We start from the raw sequence: 13,930 nt of genomic DNA on the forward strand, positions 1-13,930 counted from the left end.
CTTCAGGGGAAGTTATTCTCTCTGAGCGCTTTTGTTTTCATAGCACACATGATAATATCATAAATAATTGAGACATTATTGTTTCTGTAAACATTTGAACACATTTAGTTAAAGGGTTTCTCTCCACTTCCTTACACTCGCATTTCAAGAATAATTCATTTGCCAAAAAAAGACAAACCACAAGACTTTGTGGTAGTGCAGTGGTCAGCGTCATTACCTCACAGCAAGAGGGTCGTGGGTTTGAGTCCACTGGTCAGCTGTGGTCTTTCTGCATGGAGTTAGCATGTTCTCCCCATGTGTGCGCTCAGAGTCATACATGTAAGGTTAATTACTGATTCTAAACTGGCTGTAGGTGTGTGGTTGTCTGTCTTGTTGTGATCAGTTAGCATCCTTGCCCTATGGCAGCTGTGACAGGCTGCAGCTGAGTGTAACCCTGAATTGGACAAGACAACGAAAATGGACTAATGGACAAAACACGCAAGAGTCAAATTGTTATTATGATTCACATTTTGTATAGAAATCTTTAAAGTATTCATGTTCTTAGTTCTATCAGCTACATTACTAATGAAGTGAAAATTTGATACTCTTGCAGCCCTCGTACAAATATGCTATATTGGTCATAAAAATCCAATAATAGTGAGGTCATAAAAAACTCCATTGCTGTTGAATATTCTATCTTATTCTCCCCACAAAGTCTTTGATGTCTCATCTATTACTCAGATTAAAACCACAAACTGAAACTATGGCATTAAAGCACAGAATCATCGATCGATTATCAGGAACGTTTACTTCCTCTGAGATATTTGTTATTTCGTCCTCTTAAAGATCAGATAAGTTTCTGAGTCTTTCAACATCACTGCAATGTTAACGATGTATTTAGGAACAAGTAGCAGCTCAATAAGAGCCGAATTGTCAGCAGTTGTGTTTAGACTGAAGGAGGCTGACTGGGAGATAATGGCGGTCATTACGCTGCTATTATTGCTGTCAGTGGGGTCTGCTCAGAGCTGTTTGATGTGTGGCCATGAAGGATGATGGAGCACAGGGCAGTAGCTCAAAGACCAGGTGTTTCTCTGAGCGAAGATCAAAAAGTACTTGTGAAAGCTCCTCAGTGTAGTTTGTTATTACCCCGCTGGCTGTGCGTCCAGGACATGTTTTGAATTCAGAAAACACTTTAAACTGTACAGACGTGTCACACGTTGTTCAATGAAGCACGACAAAGAGTCGCTGAGTGTGATGCGTTTCTTCCCGTGGCGTCAGATAACCATCAGATTCTGCCTGTGTGCGTCTAGTCACACACCAGGTTTCCTTTGGTCACTGATTGATAGCGTCACCGTGTTCGGAGCCAAAAAGTCCATATTGGGACAGAAAAAAGGGGACAGGTGGGTCTGGCAGGTTTAGTAGACTGATTGGGTTTAATCTGGCCCTCCACAGCAGCACTGTCGAGTGTAATCTCTCCCAAAGTAACACATTACTGTATATGTTTCAGTAATGCAGGATTGTAACTATACTGGCTTGAGTAATTAGATCACAGTAACAATAATGTTATTACTTGTATTACAAAGGTTCTTAACAGTGTAATTATCTGACAATGCATTTCAGGCCATTTTATGGAGTAATGCCATAAAAAGTAAAGTAAGTTACAGAGTAGTGTAACGAACTACTTTCTTTGGATAGTAATTAGGTAACGCACTGCAGTACTTTTAGGAAAAGTAATGCGGAATGTGTAATATGTTACTGTTTTTGAGTAACAGTGCCCACGCTGCACACCACTTCACACTGAAAATGCAGGATTTGGGCTGGAACCCATCTCACTGATACCAGAGTGCCACGTACTACTGATAAGAGACGCCTTGTTTATAAGCACAAAACATGATCAATGATCTGATCATGTATCAGCTCACAGTTCTAGGTTGGATCTTCTCTTTGGATTTTTACTTGTGAGTCAAATCTTGACTTATTGTTAAAGTAATTCAAAAGCTGTGATTTTATTTTATTTTTATGAATAAAGTCTAAATATTTACCAACAAACAGAAACAATTATGCAGATATTCTTTTAAAGGTGTTCATGACGGGATAAAATATCTGAAAACTATTTTTATGTGACACTAATTGACACAACTTTTTGTTTTTGTCTTTATTTGCACATTTATATACTTTTATGCATATACAGAGTTTGTTTCCAACTTTGAAGTATTTCAGCACTCTGCAAAGCTGCGTGTGTTGCTGTTAGTTGATAAAATGTTTCTAATATTTTATTTAAATTATAATGAAAACATTCACTAGCTACGTGCTCCAGACATGTATCATAAACTGGCCTGTAAAACAGCTCATAATGGAGTCCATATGAAGTATTTTAATTTGAGCCAATTTCGCAATAAAAAATTCACATTTTCCATAAATGAGTATTTTGAACTGACATTTGATGTCATGCTGACTTAATAAACATCATTTCATGCTCCAGGACAATCCTCGGGCTGATATAGTGAAGCATGACTAATAAAATATTTATCCTTTGCTATAAAATCAAACTTTCTCCGTCTTATCCCACAACATTTTTCATAGCTGCTGCTGCTCTGTCCTTGTCTCTCTGCAGAGGGTTATCATCAGCAGAACCTTTGACCACATCAAAGCGTGGCATGGTAGTGGCAGCAGTTGATAACCGTGCTGTGATCTAACCACAGTGGCTTTCCTGTTTCGTTCTCTTCGTCTCTCAGGCACGGCTTCATTTGAAGTCAGTCATTTGGCAGAAAACTAAACAAGCCCCCTGTTAACTACCTCACTTACTTCTGTTTACAGACCAGATTTCGAGAAAACCACCAAACGGCTGCAGAGGCCAAACAGTGTCTGAGTGAGCGGTAACACTTGAGATAAACACATTTGCACTTTACTGTTGCCGGTAAAGAAAAGTGTGCATTATTTTATTTATATAGGAAAGATTAAAAAATAAATAAAAGCCATAAGAAGAATTTTTAGGTACAATACCTGATTCAAAAAATATTTTATTGTTCTTTATTGTTTCACAGAAATATAAAACAGTAATAAAATCTAAAAGTTCACTTTTCATAAGCAACCTGCAGAAGCTACCTGAATTTCGAGACCACGTTAGTAAACTTCAAACCAGGGCTGTTGTGTGAGAGTCTGCTCTGTCTGGGTCAGTTTGCTCATTCAAACTGATTATAATTAGTGCTGTTGATAGCTTAAGTCGAAGGTCCTACATTAATATTTCTTTAGGATTGATCCATAATTTCTGCCAGGAGGGAAACAAAAAACAGAGCCAGGTCCAGAGTGAAGGTGCCAGAGCTCTGTGCAGCATTTCCAACACAATCACTAGTGAGTACCCTGAGTTTACAGATCTTCATAGTGTAATAGTACAGCAGTCCGAGACTACAGAGTTGGAGTCAGTCTGGCTACAGGATGAGACATCTAAAAGATATAGAGGACCAAAACAGCAAGACTATTTATCTCTATTCTTCATTTATACCGTTAAAGCTAGCCGGTGACAATGCTAATGATAATGGTCACAACTACGGTTACCAGTTAGTTGCCTTTTGGTCAAGAAATTGTAATTAAATCAATTTCTGTTTGTGGTGTGGCTGTTATAACAGAAAGAACAGTAGACAATGTAACAGATTCAATGACCCACTGCTGGGAAAGTGGCATGGTGAAGTCAGGTTTGTTGGCTCACAGCTGTTCACTGATGCCATTTTATCTTCTTGCAACACCGCATGAGCAGCTGCCTCTTCTGCAGTCTGGATCTAACCAACGTTACAGACCACAGCTTTAAGGTTTTGATTTGTGACTTCCTGAGCCCCGAGAGAGGACCTTTGAATACAAGAGAAACACAAATACTGAGAAGGAGTTGAACAAATAGAGTGAGTCCACTGTGCGTCAGTTAAGAGGGTTGGGGGAATTAGATACTTCTCTGTGCTTCGACCGAGCTCTGTGATTTAGAAGCAACACAGCTGTGGTTCAGTAGAAGCTTCTGCTATATGCAACTTAACACTGATGTTATTACTGGAAGGTGACAAATTAAAAGAAAAATATCAGCCTTTGCATGGATGCACTTCACGGCAGCAATGGCCATCATTTATATACAGCTTTTAGTCCTAAGCAGAGTGACCATCACTGGACTCAGTGAGCAGCCATCACCACCATCATTCAAATATAAAATTATATAGTTTGCAAGTCAGCAATACAGTCCGGGTGGCCCGGAGAATCAATGCCGAGGAGGACAGAAGCTGCTCCTGTGGCAGGGCTAAGACACTTTAGGTTGTTTTTTAGCTAATGTGCCTCCTTTTCTACTCATAACAGTGGTTTGTTTTTGGTTTTTTTGCCTGTAGTTCCTGTAGGTAAAAACTTAAACATTATTGCTGTGCACTAAATTATCTTTTCTCTTGAAACCTGATTTAGTGTTTTCTTCTGCAGGAGACTGTAAATACTTTTGAATGGGTACTGGTCTCTAATTAACACCAACTTCAAAGTCTTAGTTTCAATGCACAACATAAAAATCTGTTTGTTCAAAGGATTAATTTATGATAAGGAAATTTACTTTAACTCTGAACCTTTAACTCGTTGAGGCTTTGATGGTTTATCTTTCTGAAGGGAGGACAAGAAACGGAGACAAAGTCAGCAAAGAAAAAAGAAAGTGGAGACGTTATCTTTTAACTGAACTGAATTAAAGCTCAGATGAGGTGAAGGTGACAGCTTGCACCAATGTTCTTAAGTGAGACACCGATTAGATCCCGACAGCTGACCCTAACTCCACCCCGAAGGTTAAAGGTCACTGTCGATCTCCTGTCGGGGTGCTGCAGACCTCAGCTGTGGACTTGACCCGAGTCTCCTCTGCGCTTTAACATTGTGGGTGGCAAACACACACATGCTCGCACACAAGGCTTGTTAAAGACGTTGGAAAACTCTCAGTGGATTAATCCAGCGAAGCACCGAATTTACACTCAGATTAACAGCCTTCCAGAAAGCAATTCCATCCCTCCAACAGCTACCATGAAAAAAAAAAGAAACACTCAACTATGGTGGGCAGCAGAAACAATAAAACTCTTAGTCGCTCCATTTACACCGGAATGTATCTAAAGCCACAATTTAATGTATCCACTGTAATCTCAGCAGATCTGCTTTAAACTGTTACAATAAGGAAATCTGATTCAAAGACCCTTTGGTATTCCGGCAGGTTGCAAAGGTGCAAATTTTGATCACGTGACCAGCATTAAAGACACGTAAAGAGTGCACAACACATGGACCCCCCCACCCCCCAAAAACCCAAACAATTTAAGGAAAAACTGACAGAAAAATGATCTTTCCACATCCCTGCTTCTAAAAAGAGGCACTTTTACTCATTTTTTTCCAATTATTTCTTTTTGTTCAGCTGGCTTTGAAAAATGTTTAAATCCATTTTTAAAAGAATAACACTAATATTAATAATAAAGCACCAAAAAAAAAAAAAAAAAAAAAGCCCAACCATATAACTGTAAAATACACTGGCACTGGTACATTTTACATTTGTTCACTAAAAACAGGTGCTGCAAATGTTCTGAAAACATTAAATAGTTTGTAATACCACTGCTAAAGTGTAAACGCAGCAATCAACTGGCAGCTACAAAGCAGCGCCTCCCGTTATGCTTTAGAACTGATATTACTGATGAACTTCTAAGTTCTTCTGGGTCTTTTAATTGCACGTGCACGGGACTTTAGTCTGTTTCAGAGGCTCGGCTAGTTTTGGCAGTCAGGGCTCTGATATTGGGAAATGATCTACTGAGGACAGACCAGTGGAGTCACTGACATGATTTAAGCAGATTTAGTGGAGATAAAGTCATTGAGAGTTCAGCCATGTGCTCTGTTTGAACGGGAAAAACCTGCTAACATGTGCGTGGGCTTGATAGACCTTTTCCAGTAATATTTAAGGTTTTTCCTCTGAAAGGAGTTGCTTTGCATCCGCAAAAATGTTTGAAGCACAAATTAAAATAGATAAAATTACTATCAAATGATTAGAAATAACATGATAATGCACCGGTTTCTGTCAAATAAGGAAATAACCAATGTTGTCAGTGTACACGGAACCAACATTGTCAAAGCCACGAGTACTTACTCCACCAAAGTTAAATTCTTAGCCAAGGTGATGGTAAGGCATCTGATCATTGCTATGTATCAAAGGCTGAAATCTGACAGAGTCTTGTTATAAATCAACAAGTGACATCAGTAATTTGGTGCATTAAATAACATTTTTGCTTAACTTTGTCACATCAATAAATAGTAAAAAAGGTGAAATTATGACATAAAGTGCAGAATATTAAGGATTACTCTGGAAAGAGTACAGCAGGATGGTGACATATAAAAAAGATTCTGGTAAAAGACTGGAACTCAAACATCTGCTACTGGAAACCAGACAGTCTACCTTTGTTTGAGTTTTCCAAACAAAAATCCTCTTTTCACTTAACTACTTACCTCAATTTCTCCGCAATTTCTCTGCGGCTCTTTTCTCGAGACCATTTGCACCACCTCACTTTGGTTCTATGTCTGGCACATCAGTACGCTAGCTAACAGCCAGCTGAAACAACTTTTTTTAAGCAGGCCAAAGTTTAAGGCTCTTTAGTCACTTCCTAAATTTATTAGGATACCAGCCTGTTTGAAAATTATGTGAATTATGATACATTAAGGAAATTTTTCTTTTCTCCACAGAATTAGCAGCACATGTCAACTTTGTGGTGGCCGTGACGGATGCAGCCAACATCTTCAGAAAGTTAAATAAATCTGCCAAGACAGCAGCGTTATTCATGCAGCTGCTGTCATTCTACGAAAGCTTTAAATGATTCTAATGATGATGAATGGGAACTCCCTGCACGCAGATTCCTTTAGAAAATGTTTTCTTTAGCTAATCTTATTTAATGGATCAACATCTCCTGCTGCAGCCAAATCACTTCAATCTGCACATCAGCAGGCGTCTGACTGAAGGTTTAACTGTCGGGAGGCGATGGAGGAGAGAGGTAAACCCAGGAAGATGCTGTGTGGTCTGTCTTTAAAGGGATCCAGTTCATATTTCGGTAGAAGATTGATGAAAAAATTAACAACTCAGATTTAAATACAAACTGTGTAAGTACACGAAATTGATTTGATTGGTATACTTGAATAAGGGAACCACAAGGAAACTTCTTCAGTCATCCATTCTCCGTATCAGTTCATCAGTGTTGTGCAACCAAGAGTTTGCAGTTCATTTCCAGCTTGAGAGCTTTGTGTTGTTTCACTTTTACTTTTGATTTCTTTATTACATTTTATCTGACAGAGATGATGCATTTAATATAGTTTCAGTATAGAGCATAAAACCTACACAAACGGGGATGCAACCGATTCTAGAATGCTTAAATGCAGTCGCCAAAAACCCAACACCATGCAGCTCGACCTGGGTGTGTCGGATAAAAGCTGATTGGTTGAAAAGAGGGCCAGAACAGGAAAGAGAGGAACAGCAGAGTTTACAAACTGGGGGAAGTATGGGGGAAAAGCAAAGCTAAAAATAAGTGTCAGCAGTAAACAGGTTTCACAGTTTTTAAACACTCGGTTTCACTTCAGTGTGCGTTATAAGTTCACTGTACTCTGCAGCAGGCTGAAGGAACAACAACACCACGATAAAAAAGTACACTGCAGCGAGTACACGACTACAACACGCAGACAATCTGCAAAGTAATCGTATGATGACCAAAGAACCCCGTTCAAGATACTAGAAAAGAGACTTTTCTCACTATGATGTGACATCACAGCTCCAACACCAAAAAGCACCTTGTGAGTATCGCAGGGCGTCAAATCTGCGAGTGAGAACAGACTGACCTTCCACTGAACACAGTTGGTCTTTTCCACTAAAGTGGTGCTGTGACGGCAACTGTAGAAAACCAATCCACATGTTAAGGTCTGAGAGTCAGCAGCATGCAGCGGTGGATTTCTTGTGGTCCGCCCTCCTGTGGCTACCAGTGTTGATGCTTCCAACACTGGTCTGAATGTTGTTGGGTTCAGATTAGGAACCAACACCAAAGTACGAAGCATATTAAATTAAAGAGTGAGAAGACAGAGACTCTTCTGGTAGTAACTAAAAGTCTTTTTGTAAACGATTGGTTGGTTAATTCTCTTTGTATCATCAGTTCTCTGATCTCTCCTTCATCCCAGGTTAAGATGTCAGTCGAATTTTCGATACCACCTTAAATTTTGAAACACATATCAATAATCACAGCCTGGATATTTCTGCTTATGTAATATCAGTTGGTTGTGTCGGTCCCTCACAGCTAACAGTACTGCTATTCTTGTACATGTGCTGGTTACATCTTAGATTGATTATTGTAATTCTGTCCTCTCTGGTTTACCGCACAAAAGTCTCCATAGACTTCAAATCGTTCAAAAACTGTTTATGTCATTTCTTAGAACATATAACTGCTGTGCTCCAGCAGTTTGATTGGAAGCCTGCAAAATATTGCTTCATTTTAAGATTCTGCTTCTGATTTTGAAGCCTCTCCATTACCTCTATCTCTCTGATGTGCACATCAGTATTCCTTCCTGTAGATCCTCCTCCTATGTTACCCTTATTTTACCATGGGATTTAGAGATTTTGCTCTTTTCTCTCTCTTGATTTGTATTGTTGACTTTGTAATTTTATGATGTATTGATGTATAGTTAAGGCATTTCCTACTTTTTGCATCCTATGATTTTGATATTTAATTGTTGTCAGCAGCCCGTACTTTGAAAAAGACCAAAACCATGATCTGTGATGAAAGAAAAACTGTGAAAGTAATAACATGATAAGAAATGTAATGGATGAATGCTTAATTTCATCATACAGCAAGGATTTTCTGCATTACTCCTGCAGCACAAACGTGAGATAATGGAGAAACAAAGGCATTACAAGTGCTCAATTACAGCACTGACTGCGCAACCAAAGCTCAGCTGAAAGCAGATTAGATTAGACAGAATTATACTGTAGTTTGTAAGGACAACAGAAGGGAACACACTCATTGTTTTCCTCCTGATTGAAAGCAGACACCACATGTCCAGAGTGATTACCTGGAACTTTGATCTCTGGCCCACAGATCACCACACACCAAAACCTAAACTGTTTCTGCTGAAAATCACACAGCTGCTGGAGCACGAGCGCTGTGTGTCGGAGGAATCCCGAGTTGCTTTGACATAACCACTCACTGGATGGTTTTCATGATTTTTTCCTATCAAAGAGTTCAGTGCTCCATGATAACGCACCCATCATCATATGTGGTAACACAAATACACACACACATTCTCTTGATACTTGCAGTCTCTAATCACCGTGTTATTTTGATTCCACTGTTATGAATGTACCCATTGGTATTATGTTGTGGTATTTGTGGGAAAACACAAGAATAGAAAGTTCCTGTATAGTTTTGCAGATGTTTTCTGGTGAATATTTTCATTTTCCCCCAGTTAAACAGGACCGTAAACACAGTTTTCCTTTTGCTGTTGTCTTTTTCAACATCTGTTATAAACCGGTAACTTTATGTTGACGTGAACTTTCATGGAAAGATAAGAAGCCAGTTTGTGTCTTACCTTCTGCAGCCACTGTGTGTTGTTCTCCATCGTGCTCTCCAGGTGTTGCAGTTTCTGAGCCGACCATTCGCTGTCAGCAGGCGGCGAGTCTCTCTGCACGACACCCGGCCCGCCCTGAAAGCCACCATAGTGTTGCGTCTGTGATGGCGACCCTCCACCGGGGCATCCGTCCAGCTCTGGCAGGATGAAGGTGTAGCTGCACTGGCCGTGCTGGATGCGGTGCAACTTCCTCCTTTTCTCGCCGGCGCCGCCACCACTTCCTCCTCTCCTTCTTCCAGATACTCCTCGTTCTGCGCTGCCTGCATCAATGACAGCTGACAAAGTCCAAAGGAGCAGAAGGACCAGCAACCCCCGGCTGAGACTTAAGCCTTTCATGACACTCTCTTTAATTATATGAAAGTGTTTATTTCTCAGCGCAGAAGAGGGTCAAAGGAAGCTCATTCACACTCTGACCCCGATTAACTTTAGGAAAACGTCTGTGTGCAGGATATGAACAAGAGTGTCAGCACAGCCTGTATTTAGTTTGTTCTCTTCTGTTTCAATCACAGTTTTTGGAAAAGAAAGCCGAAAGCATCGCCTCTCTGGTCTCACACTAAATGGTCTCCTTCATTTGTGGTGAAGATGTCCAAGGATTCCTCCCTCCTCTGTCTTCATTGCTTGGTCTTAATTGTGTTTTCTGAGGCCGGGTTCTTCCAGGTAATAAAGACTTTTTAGGGCTCATATATTAGCTCAACTGATCAGCTGTTGAAGAACCCAAAGCTACAAATTTAAAAGCAGAAGTAATGTGAAGATGATGAGCAGTTGTGTCCAAACAGTCTGTGAAGCTGAAGAGCTAAATATCTTTGTACTCCCACTGTTCTCTGGTGGCTCCAGTTTTAGAAGTGGCTGAAGGGAATTGCCTCTGCCCCCTTCTTATCTGCGCTGGCTGAGAAGAGGAGGAATGAGAGAGAGAAGAGGGGAGAGAGGAGGGGGGAGAGAGAGAAAGGACGGAGGAGGAGAGGGAGGAGTGGACGGACAGGAGACCTGAGGGAGGTCTGTTAGTGGGCTGAGACAAAATGAAAGGAGGAAGGAAGGAAAGAATGAGAAGTAGCCAGAAAAGAAAAAGAAATGGGAAGATTAAGGGAGTGAAAAAGAGTCAGATAAGGACTACAAATGCTGAGAAAGACAAAGTTTGAAAAGAAACTTAACTGCTGACAGACAGAGAAAAGACACTGAGAAAGAACGTGATAGAAGAAGAAAGAGAGATCTAAAAGAGGCTCCTGTAATCTTCTTTCCTGACTGATCTCTCAGTTCTGAAGAAAATCCCGATGCCTTGTATGGTCATTCAAACGCAGTCCACGTATTTAAAACTGAAACGCTGTCTCAGTCGCAGGATGTACCTCCTCGACGCCTCTCATCTGTCCACATGGAAACACATACAAAGATTAGTTCCAGACTGATGGCTTTGTCCCAGGATGATGAAACACAAGCTCTACATGTGGCGGGACAATGTGCGCTGTCAGTTACAGAGTTTATTTGCACAGTGACAAACTGCTCTGCAGAATGCAGATAAAATTCTTTGATATGAGCCACGAGACAAACAGATTTCTGCGAGAGAATGAAGCCTCCAAAACGGGTTTAGAATGGCAGCTCAGCGTTAGGCAATCAAAGATTGAATGATTCTGTTTTGAAGACTGTGTTTCTGCTGGCGAATCAAAGATAAAGAGCTGCTCTCAACATCTTACCCCCGACAAGTTATTTATTTTGACATAAAGCAGTCCTATTTTCAGCCCAGCCTGACCCTGGTCTACTGTTACTGCCACAGCATGCATCTTAAATTTTTGTCGGGACCGGGTCACTCACTTAATGTAAGCCAATTGGTCCTTTGGGGGAAAGCAGAGAGGTTACACTTCTGCTCCAATCGGAGATCATTGTCATGGGAACGGGAGTGGACGGAGAGCCTGGTGCACAGAGCTGCAGAACATAGATGAGTCCTCTAATTGCATCATTTCTGTTTATGTTTTAAAAGGAAAATGTTTTTTATTGTGGGATTGTTTCGGTCTTACTTATTCTCATTCTTTTATTTCATCTGCTTTTCTGGCTGCTCATGTATGGTACAGGTTTTTATTATGTTCTCATTTATTCATGGACAGATTTTGTTTATTAGTGATGAACTCTGACCCAAACAGAGCTGTAAAAAATGCTAATGGTTGATGAATACCCCTGAAAAGCATGAGGTTTCATATAATCCTTATATTATCCTCAATATGTGGTGTGATCGCAGTCAGTGAAAAATAATAGAGATACATACAGTGCTGCTCCTAAATTGCTCTCCCTTTCAGTTTAATATTAAATAACAAACTAAGTTATTAGAGAGGAAGTACTGTGGCTGTTTATTCAGAGCATGCAAATCTGAGAATTACTACATCTGCACAACCCAGGTTGTTTTTTTCTTTCCTGTCCCTTGTATTGATCAGAGTTTGGTATGCTACACTTGCTAACTGATTTCTGTCTCACTATCTGCTCCAAACAGTATGTCTTATCACATACTGATTAGATCTTTTAATCAATGTAAACACTGTGGACACTGATCGTTACTTAACCCTCATCCTATTGACATATTTTACATACATACTGGACCACGGACTGGGTTTACTCAGGACCCCAAGAATAATTGACTGTGAGACACAATCATAATAGAAAAATAAAAATGATAGCACATCTTATTTTTTCCTTAAAGTTATGTAATGTCATCTTTTATTATTATTATTATTATTATTATTATTATTATTATTATTATTATTACAAAGTTACTATTCAGTTGCACATTTGATAAAATTATAATCTAAACTTTTCTATAATACAATTTGCAGCTTTTATCCCAACTACAGTCCATTTTATTACTTAAACTTTGACTCTTAGTTTGCAGAAATTTCAAGTAAACATTATTTGTTGGAGTAAAATAAGTGAAACAAACACACAACCAGACAGCCCAGAGATCTAATCTCTCCCGTATGTCCTGGGTCTGCCCTGGGGCCTCCCCACCTCCTCCCGCTGCCCCTGTCCAAAACGTTTCACCCTGAAGGCTTTCTCGTCCCCTCGGCTGGCTTCTTTGGCTTTGTCCCTCCCAAATGACCAAACTCCTCACCGTATCTCTAAGGGAGGGCCCAGACATACTTCAGAGGAAGTGTATTTCTGCTTCATCTCATTTTTTCAATCATAAAATCTTTGTGATCCGCTCTCAATTCACCAGCAGACTGGTACAGTGTTCATGTTACTGTAGATGCTGCACCAATCCATCTGTCAATCTCTCACTCCACTCTCCCTTCACTTGGGAGCAAGACCTTAAACAAGCACTTAAGCAAGTACTTAAACTCAGAAACTTGGGGAAGCGACTCATCCCTGAACAGAAGTGGGCACTCCATCCTTTTCCAGCTGAGAACCATTGCCTCACTTGAAGGTGCTATTTCTCATCCCAGCCGTTTGATACTCAGCTGCAAACCACCCCACTGCAAGTTGGAGGTCGTCTTTCGACCATCATTTGGCAGAGATAAGACCCTGAGACCACTGAAACCTCCAAACCTTGGCTGAGCCTAGAAACTCTGTCCATAAATATTGTGACTAGAGTCGGTGACAGAGGGCAGCCCTGTCTGCCCAGTCTGACTTATTACTGGCAGTGCAAACTAAGCTCTCACTGTGGCCGTACACGGACCAGAACTGACTGAAAACAACTGAGATAATCAGACACAACAGGCAATTATAGCATCAAGTTTACCTCATGCAATACTCAGTGACATGTTGGCATGTTACATGCCAGCAGCCAGCTGCTGGCTTCATGTTTATGATTCAGATGCAAAGGTAAAATCTCTCCAGCTCTCCTTTTTATGTGTGGCATGACCAGGGCATGCCTCAGCTCCCTCAGGTACAGTAAATCCAGTCATATGCCCAACGTTTTAATAACTTCCAGTTTGGGAAGTTCCATATTCAGATGGTGAAGGCAGCAATGGCAGTTTTTCTTCTTTAAAATGACAGTGTCCCAATCCACCCTGACTGTGTCTTATGTCTTTATGTTTAGGAGCCATGGTAAATATAAGATCTCCAGTGTGGTTTTGTTTCCTCCTTTGCTTCAAATCACGGTGGAAGAGCCTTAGAAGCAGAGAAGTCAGTCTGTACATGGTCTTTTATTTTGAAAATTCACCAGTGTCTTTGAGCTACTACTCTGCTAAACTTCCTCCCCTGATGTCTTCAGCTTCACACTGAATAATGGGCTTGGGTATTTTTACTGATTCAGAAAGACAAGCTGCTTTTCTGAGCTTTCCAAAATCTGCAGCTTATTCTGTGAACAGGGGAAAACTTCCAAGGGGAAGTGTCTACAAAGCTTACC

At 40.4% G+C, this 13,930-nt stretch overlaps 1 protein-coding gene across 2 annotated transcripts in view; it reads right to left on the reverse strand.

Moving 5' to 3' along the window:
- Positions 1 to 10,425, reverse strand: part of angpt4 (angiopoietin 4) — a 65,807-nt gene extending 55,382 nt beyond the window's left edge. For both annotated transcript variants that reach the window (XM_063473369.1, XM_063473367.1), the window contains exon 1: positions 9,568 to 10,425. In XM_063473369.1, the coding sequence (XP_063329439.1) occupies positions 9,568 to 9,942 (375 nt within the window). In that variant the 5' untranslated portion in view covers positions 9,943 to 10,425. The remainder of the gene's footprint in view (positions 1 to 9,567) is intronic.
- Between the last annotated feature and the right edge of the window lie 3,505 nt (positions 10,426 to 13,930).

This window comes from Pelmatolapia mariae, linkage group LG5 (genome assembly GCF_036321145.2).
Source record: "Pelmatolapia mariae isolate MD_Pm_ZW linkage group LG5, Pm_UMD_F_2, whole genome shotgun sequence".
Lineage (NCBI taxonomy): Eukaryota > Metazoa > Chordata > Actinopteri > Cichliformes > Cichlidae > Pelmatolapia > Pelmatolapia mariae.